Below are 21,273 nucleotides of genomic sequence, written 5' to 3'. Positions count from 1 at the left end.
AAAATTATAATCTGTAAGATTCTCCAAATTTGAAAAGGCACTTAACAAAAGCAAAATAAAGCATTTGTGTTTCATATTTGAGAAGAACAAGGGACATCCCACCAAGCTTCTGAATCACATGGCCCAGTGCCCACATGATAAGGCCTGCTGCCACAGGCTATTATGCTGAGAGAGGAAGAGAAAGAACCATACATATATATTTTAATACTTCAGTTCAGTTCAGTCACTCAGTCGTGTCCGACTCTTTGCGACCCCATGAATCACAGCACGCCAGGCCTCCCTGTCCATCACCAGCTCCCAGAGATCACTCAAACTCATATCCATAGAGTCGGTGATGCCATCCAGCCATCTCATCCTCTGTCGTCCCCTCCTCCTCCTGCCCCCAATCCCTCCCAGCATCAGAGTCTTTTCCAGTGAGTCAACTCGTCGCATGAGGTGGCCGAAGTACTGGAGTTTCAGCTTCAACATCAGTCCTTCCAATGAACACCCAGGACTGATCTCCTTTAGAATGGACTGGTTGGATCTCCTTGCAGTCCAAGGGACTCTCAAGAGTCTTCTCCAGCACCACAGTTCAAAAGCATCCATTCTTCGGTGATCAGCTTTCTTCACAGTCCAACTCTCACATCCATACATGACCACGGGAAAAACCATAGCCTTGACTAGACAGACCTTTGTTGGCAAAGTAATGTCTCTGCTTTTTAATATGCTATCTAGGTTGGTCATAACTTTCCTTCCAAGGAGCAAGCGTCTTTTAATTTCATGGCTGCAATCAGCATCCGCAGTGATTTTAATACTTAGCTTTGTTTATTTATTTTGCTGTGCCAAATCTTAGTTGCAGCATGCAGGATCTAGTTCCCTGATCAGAGATGGAATCCAGGCCCCTTGCCTTAGGAGTCTTAGCCACTGGACCACCAGGGAAGTCTCAAGAAAGAACCACGTTGATATGTGAAATGTCCAGAACAAAAGTCCGTCCTCAGTGATCACTTCCCAATCACGCAGCCCTAGGAGCTGGGTGGGGGCCATGAAAGTGAAAGAGGAGAGTGAAAAGTTTGGTTTGAAGCTCAACATTCAGAAAACGAAGATCACGGCATCTGGTCCCATCACTTCATGGGAAATAGATGGGGAAACAGTGGAAACAGTGTCAGACTTTATTTTTTGGGGCTCCAATATCACTGCAGATGCTGATTGCAGCCAGGAAATTCAAAGACGCTTACTCCTTGGAAGGAAAGTTATGACCAACCTAGATAGCATATTAAAAAGCAGAGACATTACTTTGCCAACCAAGGTCCGTCTAGTCAAGGCTATGGTTTTTCCCGTGGTCATGTATGGATGTGAGAGTTGTACTGTGAAGAAAGCTGATCGCCGAAGAATGGATGCTTTTGAACTGTGGTGCTGGAGAAGACTCTTGAGAGTCCCTTGGACTGCAAGGAGATCCAACCAGTCCATTCTAAAGGAGATCAATCCTGGGTGTTCATTGGAAGGACTGATGCTAAAGCTGAAACTCCAATACTTCGGCCACCTCATGCGACAAGTTGACTCACTGGAAAAGACTCTGATGCTGGGAGGGATTGAGGGCAGGAGGAGGAGGGGACGACAGAGGATGAGATGGCTGGATGGCATCACCGACTCGATGGACATGAGTTTGAGTGAACTCTGGGAGTTGGTGATGGACAGGGAGGCCTGGCGTGCTGTGATTCATGGGGTCACAAAGAGTCGGACACGACTGAGCAACTGAACTGACTGATGGTGGCCCAACCCACCACCTCCCAGTTCTAAACAGAAGAGCTCTGTGCAGATTTGTTATTAACACAGAGCTTGCTGTTTGGACTTCTATTTTTTAAAAGTTTGAAAGCTTTAAAACTGCTGGTTCTCTACAGGTAGATCATTATTATTTTTGTGAAATGAGTGTGGGGAGAAGGGGAGTACTAAGATTTGTAAGAGAAGGAATGAATGAAAAAGCAAAAAAATCCTGTCCACTGGCTGAATTTTAGACTTACTGTGCTGCAGGTAAATTCACTGGATAAATTTTACTAACCAGGGTTAGGCAACATATGTTTTTATGTTCCTATATCAGCTGATCTTCCTTCCTGTCTCTTGGATTCCTGTTTTAGCTAAATCTCTCTGTACTCTTAACTCCACTGGCTTCATTACCCCTTCTTGCCCATTGTTATAATTAACACGGCCAACTTGATCTTTGTTCTATCCTGGAAAAAAAAAACACTTCCAATCTCTAGTTATCATTCTTCTAAATTACTCTTCATACTCCTCCCATTTTGTTTGTAAAAACAAGAAAAGAAAGAGTTAGATTAATGCTGACCAGAGCTCTACTTTTTAGTTAATCGGAAAAGAGAAAAAAGTAGGAGGAGCAAGGGCAGAACCACTACTATGGTGTTTTCAGGTGTGCAGAACCACTTCTGTGTGTGAGCTCATGAAATCACAACCACCTGGGAAGGCAAGTGCTACCTGTCCTGCCCGATGCCTGAGGGGTCAGCCCCCAGCGCTCTGACTGACGCCTGAGATGAGACTCACGGGCGGTGGTTCAGAGCCCTGCTCTTCCCCCCAGTGCCTCTATTCAGTGACCAGCGTCGCTCCCGAAGCTTTGATTTTGCTAAGCAGGCCCCTTGCATCAGTCAGGCTGACACTGCCAAAAGCACCCCAGTGAACTGGGTTTGACTGTGTCCCTCAAGTCACTAGGGGGAAGAGGGTGGAGCAAGGTGGGGGGTGTCTGAGTCACTTCTGAGATTGCTACTAACAATTCCTCTATGTTTTCAAATGGCCAAGAATTACTGTGACAGTCTGCTGTGGTTCAGACCTCATCATTTTAGTCAGGTTTTCACTGCACGCTCTATTAATTGCTACAGGGGACATGAGGATAAGTAACACTTGGCTCCAGCAAGACAGTCTATTTTTGGTGAAGAGATAACAAGAATGAACTTATGGGTGGGGACGTGCCCTCCCATGGGTGTCTACCACGAACTGGATGAACCTCACAAACCACACCCTGAAAGCCTCTGGGTAAAGCCCCACCCGCTCCAGTAAAAACCTCCTTGGACTGTCAGTGCAGCCCCGCTGGCAGGTCAGCTTCCTGCCGACTGGACTGACTTCAGCCCTGCGTCCACACTCAGCTGCCGTGTGCATCAACCACTGACAGAGACAGACATGCAGAGGCCCCTCAGGGCAGAGCTTCTGTATCTAACTGCCGACAGGGTGAACTTCTTTTTATTGGATGGTTTTTTGAAGCACTATTAGGGCAGTAATCCTGACAGTGGTTAATGCTTGGCCTACACAATTCAAACGCCTCTTTCAGGTGGTTTGTGGTTCTCTCTCCTCCTCTTCCTGTGATCAACCTGGTGGATGTACTGAGCCTCTCTGTAATCTGCCAGTTTTCCCCTTTGTCAATGTCGCCATCACTGATTACGCAGACAGACATACAAGAGTTTTCTCTTCTTAAGGGTTGTTCATTGAATGATAAAGGTAATGAATGATTTAGAAGTGCCCAGTTTACTAAATAAATCTGTCCTCAGTTCAGTTCAGTTCAGTCGCTCAGTCGTGTCCGACTCTTTGCGACCCCATGAATCACAGCACGCCAGGCCTCCCTGTCCCTCACCAACTCCCGGAGTTCACTCAAACTCATGTCCATCGAGTCGGTGATGCCATCCAGCCATCTCATTCTCTGTCGTCCCCGTCTCCTCCTGCCCTCAATCCCTCCCAGCATCAGAGTCTTTTCCAGTGAGTCAACTCGTCGCATGAGGTGGCCAAAGTATTGCAGTTTCAGCTTTAGCATCAGTCCCTCCAATGAACATCCAGGATTGATCTCCTTTAGAATGGACTGGTTGGATCTCCTTGCAGTCCAAGGAACTCTTAAGAGTCTTCTCCAACACCACAGTTCAAAAGCACAAATTTATTTATGTCCCTTTAAAAGACTGAGGTGAAATTCACATGACGCAGGATTAACCATGTCACACTGCACAGTTCACTGGCATTGAGCACATTCACAATGTCGTCCGGTCCTGGAATACTGTAGTCGCCCCAGGAAGACACGGTGCCCGTCAGCGGTCACTCCCTGCTCTCCTCCCGCCTGGTGACCAGCAACCTGCACTCTGTCGCCATGGGTTTGTCTCCTCTGTTTCAAGTAAGCAGGACCCCACAGCGTGCATGCAGTCTTCTGTGTAGACTCCCTTCACTCAGCATCGTGTTCTACATGGGTCAGTGCTTTGTCCCTTTTGGAAAGTTTTTTGAGCATCCTTGGTTTTAGGATTTGAAACTGCAGTACTTTGGCCACCTCATGCGACGAGTTGACTCACTGGAAAAGACTCTGATGCTGGGAAAGGTTGGGGGCGGGAGGAGAAGGGGACGACGGAGAATGAGATGGCTGGATGGCATCACCGACTCTGTGGACATGAGTTTGAGTGTACTCCGGGAGTTGGTGATGGACAGGGAGGCCTGGCGTGCTGTGATTCATGGGGTCGCGGAGAGTCGGACACGACTGAGCAACTGAACTGAACTGAACTGACATTCTCTTTCAGTGACACTTTATTCTCCTGCCATTAACTGGGTGGTGAACCTACCAGGAACAATTTTTCAAAATGATGAAAGGTTTCTCGAGTATGTCTCTTGAGAGAGGATTCCAACCACTGCAATGAGCAAACCCCAAGGGAAGTATGTCTCTTTAAGAGGCAGCCGTTTGAAAAGGGGAATCAAAGGAGGAAGTCACTGAGGCTTCTGTTCCCAGGACAGCGCTCACCAGACACGCTTTCTGCTGAAACAGCATCTGAGATAATGCCTCAACAACGACCCCCAAGCCCCGGCCACTCATGCTGGACAGTTCCTAAAAGCTCCCTGTGCTGTCCCCCTCCACGCACCTGGTCACACAGGGCCTCCAGGAGACCGACGCCCCAGGGCCCAGAGTCAGGCAGAGCCTGACCTGGGCTAGTCACCCTCACCTGTTCCAGGCCCTCCTCCATAAGCTGGGATCCCATCCCTGACAAAGCGCTTTCCCAACAACCTCAAGCGTGTCCCCCTGGACACAGTGGGGAGGACGCAGGGTCCCAGCCCAGGGTACACAGAGGATGTGTTTCCTATCTGTACCTGGTCTTCAGACAACTTAGTCTCCACTCTTCCCTCTAAAACAGTGCACCAGTGATTACTGCTAAGGAAGCACACGTTCAAATCTTGTTGAGGAAAATCCAAGATGAATCCAAGCAAACAACTAATGTCTATTCCACAAACACTTATTATGAGCCTCTCAGGTGCCAGGAATTGAACCATGCACAGGCGATACAATGGTGAGTGAGAAACAGAGCCTGCACTCACACAGCCTGGTGATGGGCAGGCCAATGTGGACACTGGCCACGAGGTATGCCAATCCACAATGGTCTACACCATGCAGAGGGGAGTGACTGGGCTGAGAACCAGCCTGTACGTCAGTAAGACACTGGAACTCTGGGCTGGGCAGCTGTACCTGGCGCTGGGCAGCTGTACCTGGCACAGTCCAGCTAGGGGAGCCATTCCAGGGCTCTCAGACAAGTGTTGATAATTGCATATTATCACTAAGATGTCGCTCAAATTTACATTAGAACGCACCCCTCTTGTCAGAGAAGACAATGGCACCCCACTCCAGTACTCTTGCCTGGAAAATCCCATGGACGGAGGAGCTTGGTACAGTCCATGAGGTCGCTAAAGGTCGGACACGACTGAGCGACTTCACTTTGACTTTTCACTTTCATGCATTGGAGAAGGAAATGGCAACCCACTCCGTGTTCTTGCCTGGAGAATCCCAGGGACAGGAGAGCCTGGTGGGCTGCGGTCTATGGGGTTGAACAGAGTCAGACACGACTGAAGCAACTTAGCAGCAGCAGTAGCAGAATACCCCTCTGGTGGGACACAGGTCATGAGAAACCCACACAGCCCTGAGCACTGGGCCAAGGGAGCTGCTGCAGGAGACAGAGGGCCTTAGAGAGCCCGGACATGAGGAGAGGAGGGACTGGTACCTGGGACAAAGGGTGAGTGCTCTGGACAGGAAATGCCGTGGGTGGGATGGGGTCTTCTGACCTCCTGGCCGTGGGTTAAGTTTGTGAGCAACCTAACTAAGCTTGGTTTTGAACTTAAGGATTATTGGTACTTAATCTGTTAACTTTAAAACAAAAGCTGGCGTGTAAACACTATTAATTGGACCATTCTCTGAAATACACCCCCCTCAGCGTGCCCAACCCCTCACTCTATCCTCAAAGATTACCAGTCTCCGCCCCATGCCGGGGAGTGGATGTCTTGACCAGGGGGATGTGTCCTCCTGCCCTCATCTGAGTCCTCAGCCCCAGACTCCTGCAGTTCTCTCCAGGGTCCCCAAATCTGAACCTGACCTCTGAGCCCCACAAAATGGCTGCTGTGTCTGGCACTCGCTGGCTGGTGTCTTTCAAGATCTCCTCCTGGCTCTCCTGCTGGTCTGTGAGCTTGGGCAGGAAAGGGCTAATCTATACTCCTGGCATCAATCCTGGCTCCCAGGAGAATTTCCCCACTCCCACCCCGGAGCTACCGGAACTTACAAATCCACGGTGCCAGGTCCCTCTTTCTGCCCTCAGCGGCTGCAGAGATTCCCAGGTCTGCACCCTTGCCCCAATCTCTCCCTCTCTTTCAAATATATTAAAATCACAAGAGCAGAATCATCTCTACTCCATTTTCAATGTTGTTACCGCTTCGTTTCTTCTCTCAAAGACTTCTGCTGCTACTGCTGCTGCTAAGTCACTTCAGTCGTGTCCGACTCTGTGTGACCCCACAGACGGCAGCCCATCAGGCTCCCCCGTCCCTGGGATTCTCCAGGCAAGAACACTGGAGTGGGTTGCCATTTCCTTCTCCAATGTGTGAAAGTGAAAAGGGAAAGTGAAGTCGCTCAGTCATGTCTGACTCGTAGCGACCCCATGGACTGCAGCCTACCAGGCTGCTCCGTCCATGGGATTTTCCAGGCAAGAGTACTGGAGTGGCTTGACATTGCCTTCTCCGGCCTTGGAGCTACTGCTGCTGCTAAGTCACTTCAGTCGTGTTCGACTCTGTGCGACCCCATAGACGGCAGCCCACCAGGCTCCCCTGTCCCTGGGATTCTCCAGGCAAGAACACTGGAGTGGGTTGCCATTTCCTTCTCCAATGCGTGAAAGTGAAAAGTGAAAGTAAAGTCGCTCAGTCGTGTCCGACTCGTAGCGACCCCACGGACTGCAGCCTACCAGGCTCCTCCGTCCATGGGATTTTCCAGGCAAGAGTACTGGAGTGGCTTGCCATTGCCTTCTCCGTCAAAAACTCCTAGGGGCCCTAATTTTCCCTGGATCACTGCAGAATTCCTAGTTAACAGGATTTGAGGCTTCATCTGACTGACTTTTTATTTTAGTACTTTCTGGTTTAGGATAAATCCCCAAAATCTAGCAGAGCAGTAACTAGCCAGATGCATAGCACAAACAGGCACCAAATATTTAAAAAATAAATTAATTATACTTTCTCCTAACCCTACTTTTATGTCTTCACAGATAACATCTTACCAATTTGAGGAGAAAATTTCTATTTGCAAGATCAAGATGTCTCAAAATTCTTCTCACTCACTGCTTTCAGAAAATCTTCTGAGACCAGACATTTAAGACCTTATCACTTAAAGCAACAACCTCCCCAGTCCTTGGGCAGGTCTAGTCTTCAGTTCAAAGGGGGGCCATTCAAGGTCAAAAACCATGTAAGTTGCTTCCTCATCATGGTCAGCACTCAGGCAGACTCATATGTATACAGTGAGGGCTGACTAAACAACAGTCTTCAACAGTCTTCAGTACATTACTCTCAAAGTGCCACTGAAAAAAATCTAAACAAAATAGTACCTTATAAACTAATACTGTACTTTAGACAGGTTAGTAGCTTTGGTTTTAACAAGTTGGGACATAAGTGCTAGCAGGATTTTTAATTGAAAGAGGTTCCCCTCCCCTGCAAAAATGTTGCTACTGTCTTTTCTATACTTCTGCTGCTGCTGCTAAGTCGCTTCAGTCATGTCTGACTCTGTGCGACCCCAGAGATGGCAGCCCACCAGTCTCCCCTGTCCCTGGGATTCTCCAGGCAAGAACACTGGAGTGGGTTGCCATTTCTAGGGTTAACATATTTCAGAAAATTTCTATTTTCCCTCAGTATTGCTATACCACATAAAAATAAGATCACATACTAATCAGCAATAAAAAGATAAAGCTCATACCCAGAATTATGACACCAAAGTAAAGTGAGTTTTCAGCCTATCTGACCTCTAAACCGTTGCAGAGGCCACCTGAGAGAACAAAGGTCAGGGGACATGCCTGTTCCTGGACAAACAGCCGGAGTCCTGGGGAGGAAGAGAGCAGGGCAGGGGTGGGCTCGGCAGTGCTATTTGAAATGGTCTTTTCCATTACATCCAGGCTATTTTCCTGACTCTTCTCACTTTAACTAGTCAGTATGGACACAAAACACCAAAAATATGTCAGAGAAACACAAAAGACGGCTGTTTTTGTTCAACCATTCCAAGAAGGGGCAGGTGAACAGGGTGGGGTACCCTGCACAGGGGCCCAGCCCCAAGGCCATCAGTTCACCCAAAGCTGCCACTATGATGGTGGACCAGAAGAAACCTACGAGCTAAAATTTAAAAGACTCCATGACTTAGCCCAAACATAAAACTACCTTAAAACTGGCAAAGAAGTAGCTTTCTATATTAGATATTGGAGTTATATAATTATAATTAATCATTTTAGCTTGAATTCTGGCAAGTAAGCCTATTTTGTTAAGGTTTATGAGAAATATATTTTGTTAAGGTTTATGAGTTGCTATGAAACACAATAATTTTGGGGAAAAAAGAGACAATTTTTGTTTACTGGGCCATGGATGGATGACTGACAGTGGGTGAAGTCACTAATAGGCAATTATAACATTCAGCATTCCAAAACAATTAAATAATTTGTTTTGAAGAAATATAGCTTCCAAAAGAACAAAAAGACAATCTATTTGGATGGTTACATGTCAAAGTAAAGTTAAATACATACGATAAATTAATTCCAACCTAAAAAGAAGTATCAACTATTTTAACGGCAACCCACCCCATTATTCTTGCCTAGACAATCCCATGGACAGAGAAGCCTGGGGGGCTATAGTCCATGTGGTGGCAAAGAGTAGGACATGACTTAGCAACTAAACGACATTTAGTCAAATTTTAGTTCAACTTAAAAATGGAGTGGATTCCAAAACTTTGTCTGTAAACAAATTATTTAGACTACTCAGTGCATTTCCTACAGAAAAAATATGTCTTATGGCAACGCTGTAGACAGCAGTATACCTCCAGTACTCACAAGAACCCTATTAAATGCCAGGTACACAGACGGTTCTGTGGCCTCATGGTAAAGAGCAGGTGCTTTATGGAGCCAGAGTCCCCTAGGCCCCAGGCTCTGTCAGTCCCCAGGAGCACGGCCCTGGAGGCGACTTCCGCCTTCACCAGCAGGAAGTGTGTCCCCAGGAGCAGCCCCTTGGCCTGCAGCACTCTAGGAGCTCTGCCAGCTGGAGGGGCTCCACTGAGACGCACGTGACGCACAGCCCTGTGTGCCTGGCATGTGGTGGTGACAGGGGGAACTGTGCTGAGTGCACCTCTGGGAGGTCTACGCGGGGCCACTGGAGTTACTGCCGCCAGGCTAATGTTGGGGCAACACCTCGCTTACCACAGCGGTCTTACACGGTCTTACACGGTCTTTCCAGATGCTTGTAATTCTGAAACCAAGGGCTAAATGGGGTTCAACTTCGTAAGGACAAGGTTCATGCAGCCCAATCGGGCAGTGCTATGCCTAACCTATACGGCAATTACATTATAATACAGCCACCTTTCCACAAACAGGAGGAAGCATCTGCTACAAGACAGAGGTGCATGAATCAATGCAGGGCTCACAGGGGGTCTGTCCTTCAGGAAAGCAGGGTCCCGGGTGGAGCCACTGCTCACCTGCCCGGTGCCATGTGAAAGACAGATGAGGCACAGAGCTGGGATGGGGAGAGCAGACTGTGGACGGAGGTTGGGCGGAGGAGTGCTCGGCAATGTTCAAAGTTAAGGAAGACCAGAGCAGACTGGCTTCCAACCTGCCCCAAGTCAGACAGCATGTGTGCATAATGGGCTTGTCCTCCCACAGACAGTGTGACAAGCTCAGACATTACTCCAGCAAAACACTGACATCAAGACCTACAATGACACGCTGTTTGAGGAAAGAGGCTCCAATGAGAAACCCCCAAATTCACCGTTTACAATTCTCTACATGACTGGATAGTTCCATTAAAAATGTTCTTCTTTCCCCTAATTCACAACTAAGATGATTACTGGAATGGAACAAAATAAGAGTTTTGAAATGCCTTTTCACAAAGTTGCATTTTCATTTATATAAACTGACTCATGCAAAGCTACCTTATTAGTATAGATAATATACAGAAAAAACTTTAGAATTAAAAGACACATATATAGCATTTTTAATCTTAATCTTAATAAAATTGTGAATCACTAAACTTGCAACATTATTTCTGTTGTCACTTATAATGTTTCTCTCAGAAATACTTTATGGGCTTAACCCAACTCCGAGCCTTGATTTAGAGGCAAACTTCAGGGCCTAGTTTGTCTTTAAAAATAAAAGTACAGATGTCTCACCTTGCTCTGGTGACCTTCTGCAGAACCTTCATGCCTGACAGCCTGCAGCACTTCCCCTCCAGCTGCCTGTCTGTCAGGAGGTTGCCCTCCGAGTGCACCTCACTGAAGAGTCCGAGGGCATCTTGTACAAGAAGGCAGACTCTACAAAAAAGCATCCACATTTGCTCTTTAGGAAACAGGTTTTGATTCGGTACAGAGACCAGAATTTCCTTCTCCTTCAACAGAAATCCACTGTAGGCATCTTCCTAAATAGGTGAACCAGGATAAATGAACAATACTGAACTAAAACACGCATTTCTTAGATCTGTACAAGCAGGTGTGTGGGCCACCACCCATGGAGAACAGAAGGAGACAGAATTCACTTCCGGAAGATACCGACTCCCTAAACCCAGTGTGCTTTACAAGAGCACACTGAGACCACCTTTCAAACCACGTATTTTACCACTGCCAGACACAGAGCGGCCCCTTTTCCCTGGTTTACCCTGTCTGCCGTAAGAGAAACCTTTATGTTTTGTACGGATGCTCAACACTGAGCCACGGTTTCTCATGATCCTGTCCTGTTTGGAGCAGCCTGCCGTGTGAAGGCAGGGATGAAGACAGCACGCACTTCCATGTTACACCTATCGTGTGGTTTTCTCCCCTGCTGCTGCTGCTAAGTCACTTCAGTCATGTCCGACTCTGTGCGACTGCATAGACGGCAGCCCACCAGGCTCCCCCGTCGCTGGGATTCTCCAGGCAAGAACACTGGAGTGGGTTGCCATTTCCTTCTCCAATGCTTGGAAGTGAAAAGTCAAAGTGAAGTCGCTCAGTTGTGTCCGACTCTTAGCGACCCCATGGACTGCAGCCCACCAGGCTCCTCCATCCATGGGAATTTCCAGGCAAGTGTACTGGAGTGGGATGTCATTGTTTGTCCCCTGACCATTCCGCAGTGCAGAGCCTCTAGGAGGGAAGCCCTTTAGTTTGCCCTGACTTGCTCCTCTGCTCCTAGTCTAAATGAGGCTGAGGCAGGGCTGAGTGACCAGGCTCCATCTGCCAGCTGTGAGAGGGCAGGGCAGGGGGGTCCTACACCCACTCCCATGCCCTCGGTCGCCTGACCGACCCCTGGAGCATTTCACACTGCTCTGTATTACCGTTAACACATATGAAGTCAAGATGTATATAAAAACCTCCATGGATCTGTTTTTTTTTTTAATTTATTGATTTAATTGGTGACTAATTACTTTACAATATTGTAGTGGTTTTTGCCATACATTGACATGAATCAGTCATGGGTGTACATGTGTTCCCCATCCTGAACCTCCCTCCCACCTCCCTCCCCATCCCATCCCTCAGGGTCATCCCAGTGCACCAGCCCTGAGCACCTTGTCTCATGCATCAAACCTGGACTGGCGATCTATTTCACATTTATGATGATATACATGTTTCAGTGCTATTCTCTCAAATTATCCCACCCTCGCCTTCTCCCAGAGTCGAAAAGGATTTGCTTTTTAAGACTAGAATTTTTTTCTTAATTGGAGGATAATCGCTTTACAATGTTGTGTTTGTTTCTGCCATACAACAATGGGAATCAGCCGTAAGTATATACATATCCCCTCCCTCTAGAGCCTCCCTCCCCACCCCACCCCATTCCACCCTACTAGGTCATCACAGAACTGGGTTGATCTCCTCAGGGCACACAGCAACTTCCCACTAGCTCTCTGCTCTGCATATGGTAATGTATATATTTCAATGCTACCTGAAACTAGAGAGAATTTCTGACTGCTTGTGTTGACAAGGGTGAGGTGGGGAACTGGATCCTACCCTTGCCTTAAACCTGCTCTGACATTTGCCCATGTCGCAGATGACCCAGGAATGGTGCTCCTGTTTATTCTTCTGCCTGGAGTCCGTCCTGTCTTGCAGGGGAGGGAGGCACTCAGGGCCCCCTACTACCCTCCTCACTGTGTTCACACCCACCACACCCCCCCGCCTGCCTTGCTCTGCTCTCACAGGCGGCTCTGTCCCCCTGGCCCACAGGTACAGGAGCCGGGCAGTCAACACACTCCCAGTGGGAGTGGGCTGAGGAGCACACAGGAGCCCCAAGCCTACAGTATTACCTGCTCCTGACCAGCAATCTCCAAAAACCACCGCAGGTCTGCACAGAAAAGGCCCTTGATCAACTTGTTTTTCCTGAATCAAGAGGTGTTTCCCATAAATTACATCATATTCAGGGAACACAAATGCCCTCGCAGGGAGGTAGTACCATGGGGGTGACTGCAGTAGCTTGAATGTTCTCACTGTAAGGAGATGGTAGGGAGTGAGCTCTGGGGTATCACCGACTCAATGTACATGAGTTTGAGTGAACTCCAGGAGTTGGTGATGGACAGAGAGGCCTGGCATGCTGCGATTCATGGGGTCGCAAAGAGTCAGACACGACTGAGCAACTGAACTGAATAGAACTGAGCTCTGGGGCTGTGAGCAGGAAGGGTGCTCGGGCTGGCACAGGGACAGCACCAGGAGTCTGTCCTGCCTTGGGGGGAAGGGAGGGGCACTCAGGCCAGTTTTTAGAACATGGTTCTCTGTACAGCTCATGCTCCACCTCTGTCAGGTCTGTGACTAGACTGCGCATGGCTGTGCTTGCTGTTTTAAACGGTGTTTTTCTTTGTGGCCAATGGATGGAAAGTACAATCAGCTCCTATAATTCATCAATCCTAATGGAGTTTAGCGTTCACAACACTTCTAATGAGGTTCACGTTACCACATGGTCTGTGCATAAGCCAAGTATCCACCTCCCAGCCCCGACGCTCTTTTTGCATCATCTTCTCTGACTGCCCTTGAATGTCTTCAGTGCCACAGTGAACAGAGGCAGTGACACGGCATCCTCACTGTGTTCCTGGTTTTAAAGAAAGTATGTGTCCTCAACTTTTTTTTTGGTGGTAGATATTCTTCATCAGGTTCAAGATTCCTAGTTTACTGAGAAATTTTAAAAATCATGAATGGGTCTTACAGCTATACATTTTTTGTATTCAATGAAAAGACTGTATGTTTTCATCTCCTTTGCTAATGTAGTAAATGACAATGACAGTTTACCAAGTATGAAACCAATTTTTTACTCCCAAGAAAGAGCAACGATTCTGCTATGTATTCAGACTTTTGCTATCTATACCCATGAGCGATATGGACCTTTGATTTTCTCTCTCAGATTTGGTATCAGGATTCTTTATATCAGCTTCATACAATGAGCTGACAGGAATTCCTTTTTCACGTGAAAACTTTGTATAAGACTTGAGTCATGTGCTTTTTGACACATGACTTTGAAAGGATTCAGTAATAAAATGACTTCGTCATCTTGCTTTCTTTACCTGGAAAGACTTAAACTCTCAATTTCTTGAACAGTAGTTGAACTTTGGGGGATTTTCTGGTAAGTTATATTTTTCCAGGGGTTTATCCATTTTGTTTACATTTTCACTGCATCTCTCACTGCATCTCTAACTGATGGGGCTGATCCTCATATCTTCCCTTTTCAGCTTATTTATATCTTCTCTCCTCTCTTTATGAGTTTTTTCATTGAATTATTATTAATCATTTCAAAGAACCAACTCTTGGCTTTGTTTACTCAGTTCATGTCATTAATTTCTACCCTGATGCTTATAATCTCCTTCCATTTTCTTTGTATTCATCCTATTATTTTTAAATTGCTTTTTATGTTAGAGGCTTGGTTCATTTAATTTTGAACCTCCCTTCTTTCTAAAATGAGAGTAGACTATAACTATAGTCTATAGACTATATAACATTTCTTCTAAGTATCAAATTTTGATATCACATAAAGTTTGATATTTAGTATTTTTACGATTATTCATCAGTTCTAGGTATTTTTAAATTTCCATTATTATTTCTTCTTTGATCCAGGAATTATTTGAAAGTACTTAAAATTTTTTTCTATTAGGATTGAAAATGCACATATTTTTGTCATTAACTCTAATTTAATTGCACTACAGTGAAAGAATATGCTCTCTGATAATGGTTCTCTTACATCTGTAGAGATTTACTGTATGGCCTAGCACACAATCAATTTTTAAGACAATATCAACCAAGAAGAATGCACATGTTCTAGTTGTTAAAGATGGTTTTATATGAGATCTGTAAGTCAAGTTACTTAAGTGTGTTTTTCAAGTCTTGTGTTCCTTCACTAACTTTTTTTGTCTGCCTCACTGACTGGTTATTCGATTAGCTATCTATTGATACACAGCAAGACATTCTACAAGTTAGAAGCTTAAAACAACAAACATTAATTTTTTCAAGTGGGCATGGGTTAGAAACGCATCATCTTGACAGTGGGTGGTGGGTGCCAAGCCCTGTTCCATGGGCACCATTTTATCCTTAGATAGCCTCTGAGGGCGTGATTATTCTCACCCTCACTCAGCATACAGAGAACTGAAGATCAGAAAGTTTTCGGGTCTTGCCCAAGACCACATAATGTTACATAACAGAACTCTTAACAGTAAGATAAAATGAACATATAAATATATTTAACATAAACCTCTTTTTAAATGCACAAAAGTGGGAAATTACCAGGCTAAGAAATTAGCCAGAAATGGAGCTAAATTCCTTATTTCAAGACAGGTAAACCAGATGAACACATAGTGGGAGTGCAGAACAAAGAAGAGAATGGCAGCCCACGGCAGTGAGTGGGCTCAAAAACCGTGCTGATGGGTGGCCCTGCACCTACTGTGGCAGCCACGCAGGCTGCGGAGACTTCCAATGTGGCTAACGTAGGTGAGGAGTTGAACTTTAAGTTCTACCTAACTGTAATTAGTTTAAATGTAAACAGCCACATATGGCAGCACAATCTAAAGGCATAACAATTAGAGGATCAAAAAAACTATAAATATTATACTTAATAATCAGTTAATCAACCTTTACATACAGATGTGAGAGTTGGATCATAAAGAAACCTGAGTGCCGAAGAATTGATGCTTTCAAATTGTGGTGCTGGAGAAGACGCTTGATAGTCCCTTAGACAGCCAGGAGATCAAACCAGTCAATCCTAAAGGAAATCAACACTGAATATTCAGTGGAAAGACTGATGCCTAAGTTCCAGTACTTTCTGTACCTGATGCAAAGAGCTGACTCACTGGAAAAGACCCTGATGCTAGGAAAGCTTGAGGGCAGGAGGAGATGGTGGCAAGAGGATGAGATGGTTGGATGGCAACACTGACTTAATGGACATGAGTTTGAGCAAACTCCAGAAGACAGTGAAGGACAGGGGAGCCTGGCGTGCTGCAGTTCATGGGGTCACAAAGAGTCAGACGTGACTTAGCAATCAAATTATGTTTTACCAAACATTAATATTCAAATATATTAATAGGTATTCCTTGAAAATCATCACCAAAATATTGCTAGCAATAATTTTTCTAAAATTTACTTTGTCAGATCTATATAGAAAAAAATACACCAAAATCATATGTAATTATTACTGTGCTCAATTTTCCTTGCAATATGGTATTTTATACACAAGAACACCAGGAAACCCCTGTCCGCTCACCTGATGCACTACGGTTTCAATCTGTTCAGGAGTGGTTATTTGGCAGGTGGAAACCAGAAGAATGCCTTATCTGTCTTAAAGATACTAGTGTTAACATTTCCACACACGTGACATATTTTAATATGCTGTGGCTATAAGTCATTGATTCTGGCTATAGGATTTGTCCGTGGGTCAAGCAGCTGACTGTCCAGTGTCGGGTGGGGCGGTATCGAGGTCTACAGGGCAGTGAGCTTTGCATCCACAGCTCCCTGTGGGTGCTACGACTGCTCCTGAGCACACCCCTCCTGTCTCTCAAGTCTGACAGCGATGCCGGGGCGGCCCTCGGCTCTTTCCCTGATGCTCTCCGTTACCTGCTCGTGGCTCTGTCATCTGCCTGAAGCACTCTGTAAACTGCTCTCCACCCCCCACACTTGGGGTGGAGCCTCTCAACAGAGGCCTGGGGATGAGGGATGTGGTGGACAGCCCTCCTAGAGGGAGACTGAGTGCTGGACTGGGCACTGTCTGCACCCCTGGAGCAGAGCCTAGAGCAGCAGCAGCTGGCAGGAAGTGGGTCAGGGCTCAAGAGCCACATACTCACTGTTCTTACTGAGACATAGTAGGTTTCCATGATTCCACAGATGGAATGTCCTCCATCTGCTGTGTGCCCTTAGGACAATTTCCAAAAGCTCAAATGATTGTTGTTCAGTTTCTGCAGCTACAACGCTTGTGTGTGAGGGGAGAGTCCACCGTGTCCTCACTGCCACTCCAGAAGCTGGTTCCTATCTGACTCTGCAACTCCCATCCTTGCCAAACAAAGACCCTCTGGACAGCCAGAATGTGCCGGGCCCTTCAGCCGTTATTTGTGAATTATGAGAGTATTTGGAAACTCTGAGTTTGCAGACTTAAGTGTGACTTGTTCTTTTTTCCTTAAAAGACATCTTGACATCTTGCGTGAACACAAGAAATGAGTCTAGTACAAAATTACTGAGTCGGACGCAGGAGTGCTTGATGCAGATAGGCCTTGAGGGCCACAGAGCCGCAGAATCAGTTGTCACAAGATCCGCAGTAACAGTGGCACGAACACGCTCATCCCTGTGCCCCAAACAGTGCCCCGGCCTCAAGAGGTTTCTTGTGTGCTAAGTCCAGTGGGACTGCTGCAGGGTCAGGCCTGGGCAGGGCCCTCGGCTCCTCCCCAGGGAAAGGCCTGGCCCGAGCGCACACACCACAGACACGGGACTGCTGGAGCCCGCAGGAAAGTGCTGGGGTGGAAGGGCCTGGCCAGGTGGTCAGGGAAGGCTCCTTCCAGGGCTGGTCTTGAAGCCTGTCCTGCACAGGGTTGACAGGAACACACTTAAGAGCAGGGAGCGCAGCACACTCAAAAACTGGGACAGCAACATGGGAGTTTCCCCATGTTCGAGAAGTTGAGAGAAGGCTGGAAAATACTATGCAAGAACAAAGATAGAGGGAGAGTGGTCATAAGGGGAAAGACTACCTACTATTCGGGTATTCCCATGCATTATTCCTAATTTAAAATCAGTTAATGTTTATGGAAACGGGGATCGAGGTAGAGATGTCACCCTGGTGGGCAGCTCTGGGGGCGGTGTGGAGCCACAGTGAGCAGCCTGTGTAGGGTGGATGGTTTGGGTCCAGGCCCAGGTGGGTCAATCACTGGCCCAGGACAGCCAGCATGCCCACCTCCTGCCACTGGGGAGTAATGGGGATGCTGGGAGGACTCAGACCGAATGCTGTTGTAGAAACACGGAAGCTGGCATGGGAGGTGGTTGCTCTAACAGAGAATGTTCGGAGCCCCAGCCAGGACACCAAGGACACCCAGTGACACCATGCCCCAGGCTGCAGGTGACTTTCATGCATGCTGAGCACTGATGCTGGGACCCCAAGCCTTGCATGGGAGGGAAACTGCTGCTTTCAGACGTGGTCCACTTGGATAAACGTTGATAAACATTGAAACAGCACAGAGATGTCTCCAGGGAGGAAGGGTTAAGGAGCCTGTCAGTCTGCCATTCAAAACTCTCCAAGTTAAGAGTCTGGCAGGAGAATGCCACTTATCTCAGATCAAGGTTCCGCCAAGCCTAAAAGACTGACCTTCACCAGGTAAACCCCTCCCCCGCTCTCATGTCAGCACGTGGTGCCGGGCTGTGGGGGAGGGGCTCCTCTACCGCTGGAGACCTCCCCGGCTGCTAGGAGTTCTGCTCTGACCCTCACAATCCAGGTAACTTCAACCTGTTTGGCCCCCGGTGAAGAGTCTGCCCCTACTCTGCACCTAAGCATCTCAGTTTTCTTCACCCACCAGGCAAATCTACTTTGCTACCAGACGGAGCTGCTCGACAGGAAGGTGGCATTCTCTGGTCAGGGATCAGCTCTCCTGAGTGGTAAGAGGTGTGAGACCCTCTGTAAAAGGCCGATCTCCTGCATGAAGGGCCCACAGGACTGCGTCTGAGCAGTGGAGAGGGCTGAGAAACAACGCCGTCACCCCTGAAGCCAGCTCATTAGGTGCCTCGGGTGCCGACCCTACCACCCGGGTCTGTCCTAAGGAAAGCGCCTCTCTGCCTGAGCAGTGGAAATCAATGACAAACCCTCGGCCGCTGCTCGCCTGGTCCCAGAGCCCTTGGCTGCTGTGCCTTGACTTTCTTGCATTCATGAGCCAGGAGGGTGAGGCTGGAGGAAGGGAGTAAACCTGGTGCGCTGCACAGCACCTGCCCAGCAACAAAAGAACAGATAAGAAGTGCAGGGTTCAACCCCAGCCATATCACTGTGGAAGTATAAAGTCCACCACGGGGTTAATGTTTGTCTTTAGGAATGCTTCTTTCTTTCCTTCTCTTATGGGCTGAACGTCTCATCATGCTAATTAAAAAACATTTAAAAAATTCTCAAAGTGCATGTACTGTTAATCTGTGAAAGCAACATAACAAGCATAAGGAAGAAGAAAAACAAAGCTGTTGATTCACAGAGGGGGTTTCAGAGAGCCTATAATTTAATTTCTGAAGCTTCAAATGCCCCCTCCCAACTTTTCAGAAATATTTATTTTCCCCTCCTTTCATTCACTGGCCCTGTATCACAGACACGGAAGCAGAGCGGGAAAGAACCAGTGAGCGTGTGCGCATACGTGTGTCTGCGGACGCTCGTGCTCCAAGAGGGAAGCAGATGAAATGACATGTGGATGTTTACATGCGTCGTGGAAGCAGTTCTGAGCAGCTCACCAAGAATTCCCGGAATCAGAGTCAGGTCCGGCTGCTCTATTCTAGGTCAGAGTCAACCGAAGCAGTCTCCAATCAACAACAGTCCTTCGAGCCACGTTATAATCCCTTACTAAGCCCAATCTAAGAAATAAACAGAAGAAATTCCAGGATAAAGTGAGAAAAAAAACAGGAAAGAAAGAAAGGGGAGGAGAGGTTGGGAGGGGAATTTGGACCCAACCCGGGGGGGCGGGGGGGGCGGGTTGAGGGGGGCTGCGTAGCACAAGGGGCAGGGCCTTTCCCAGCTCCAAGCCGCAAGCAGACGGGAAACCAGATACAGCAGGACACTGTGTCCTCCTGAAAAACAAGCAGACCGCGCTTCTAAAGTAAACAGTTAATCCTGCTGTTTATCTTTTCAACATGAGATGTTAGCAGGAAGATCTCTACTGCATAGAAATGTGGTTTTATTCATTAGAAAAATTGTATTTTCTCCTTGCTAAAGCAAAAGTGTGACATGGAAACTTTCTAATATCAGTGAATTGGAAAGAATAACAATCTTTTTTTTTTTTTTTTTTTGCTAAACATAACTAAAGCATGGCAATAGTCCCGAGAAAGGCCTTTTCCACACTTGCACTTCCTCTTTATTTTCGGAAAATACTGCATTGGTGAAATTAACCAAACAATAAATCCTGCTGCAAGCTTGGACTGAAGGAGGACACAAGTAACCAGGACATAACTGGAGTCCTGGACTTGGACCGCAGTCACCGCCCCTGGAGATGAGACTAGACTGGGCCGAGGCGTGTCAGAGGAGGACATCTCACAGCCACAGAAGTCCGCCTCCAGAACGTTTTCAAAGAGACACAGCTACTCTTACACATTTTGAAGTGAAATTCCCATGGACAGAGATGTCAATTCTGCCCCTTCCCCCAGTGGCACACTGTCCCAGGCCAATGACAGTAAGACATGACAACAGACACTCGCGGCTGCCATGCACCTGGTGTGCCGTGTGCCTGGTGCTGTGAAGTTCACCAATGTGGAGGTCCTGCACCCACCTACACACAAGGACCTCCCAAGGTCCTCCACAGGGACCCCTTGGCTGTCTTTTATCACCCACCTCCCTCCCCTCCCCTCCATCCCCAACATTTACAAACTGCTGATCTGTCCTTGGTTTCTAAGATTTGGCCACTTTGAAATTTTATAAAAATGCAGTCATCTAGTACAGGATCTTTGGATTGAACTTTTCCCCTCAGCATAGTGCCCTGAAAACAATCAGGCTGATACGCTTTGTATTTTTATAACAGGTTTACTGAGACCTGATTTACATGCCATAAAATTCACCCAAATAAAAATACTGTGGCAAAACACACATAAAACGTACAATTCCACCATTCTAAAGTGTATAATTCAGTGGCATTACATACACACACGTGTTGTCCAACCACCAGCACTGTCTAGTCCCAGAACATTAGTCCGAAAGTCCCAAGCTGTCACAGGGCCTCCCTGCTCTCCCCTCCCCCAAACACACTGACCTACTTCCTGTCTATGGATCTGTCTGTTCTGAACATTTCACAGGAATGGAATCACGGAAGCTGTGGCCTTCTGAGACTGGCTTATTTCACACAGCATAACATTTTCAAGTTGCATCCAAGCTATATTAATAGCAAGTGCCAGTACTGAACTCCTGTTTGTTGCTGAACAGTATTCCATTATATGCATATGTAACATTTTATTTACCCATCCATCGCTGATGGCCATTTGGGTTGTTTCCACATTCTTCCATTTACAAGTAATACTGCTCTAAATGTCAGTGTACAAGTCACGTAGATGTATGTTTTCAGTTCTTTTGGGTTTATACCGAGGAGCAGCTTCGCTGGATCATATGGTAATGCTATGTTTAGCTTTTTGAGGAATTGCCAGACTGT

General features: G+C 47.0%; 1 protein-coding gene across 1 annotated transcript in view; it reads right to left on the bottom strand.

The window, feature by feature from the left end:
* The window catches only part of SPIDR (scaffold protein involved in DNA repair), a 277,995-nt gene that overhangs the window by 29,970 nt on the left and 226,752 nt on the right, over positions 1-21,273 (bottom strand). The window contains exon 11 of the mRNA XM_055432633.2: positions 10,658-10,798. Coding sequence (XP_055288608.1) covers positions 10,658-10,798 — 141 coding nt within the window. The remainder of the gene's footprint in view (positions 1-10,657; positions 10,799-21,273) is intronic.

The sequence above is a fragment of the Moschus berezovskii genome, chromosome 16, assembly GCF_049115385.1.
Source record: "Moschus berezovskii isolate FMDL1 chromosome 16, NW_MosBer_1.0, whole genome shotgun sequence".
Classification (NCBI taxonomy): domain Eukaryota; kingdom Metazoa; phylum Chordata; class Mammalia; order Artiodactyla; family Moschidae; genus Moschus; species Moschus berezovskii.
The sequence above is the reverse complement of the archived record's forward strand: the minus strand, read 5'-3'. Positions and strand labels throughout refer to the sequence as shown.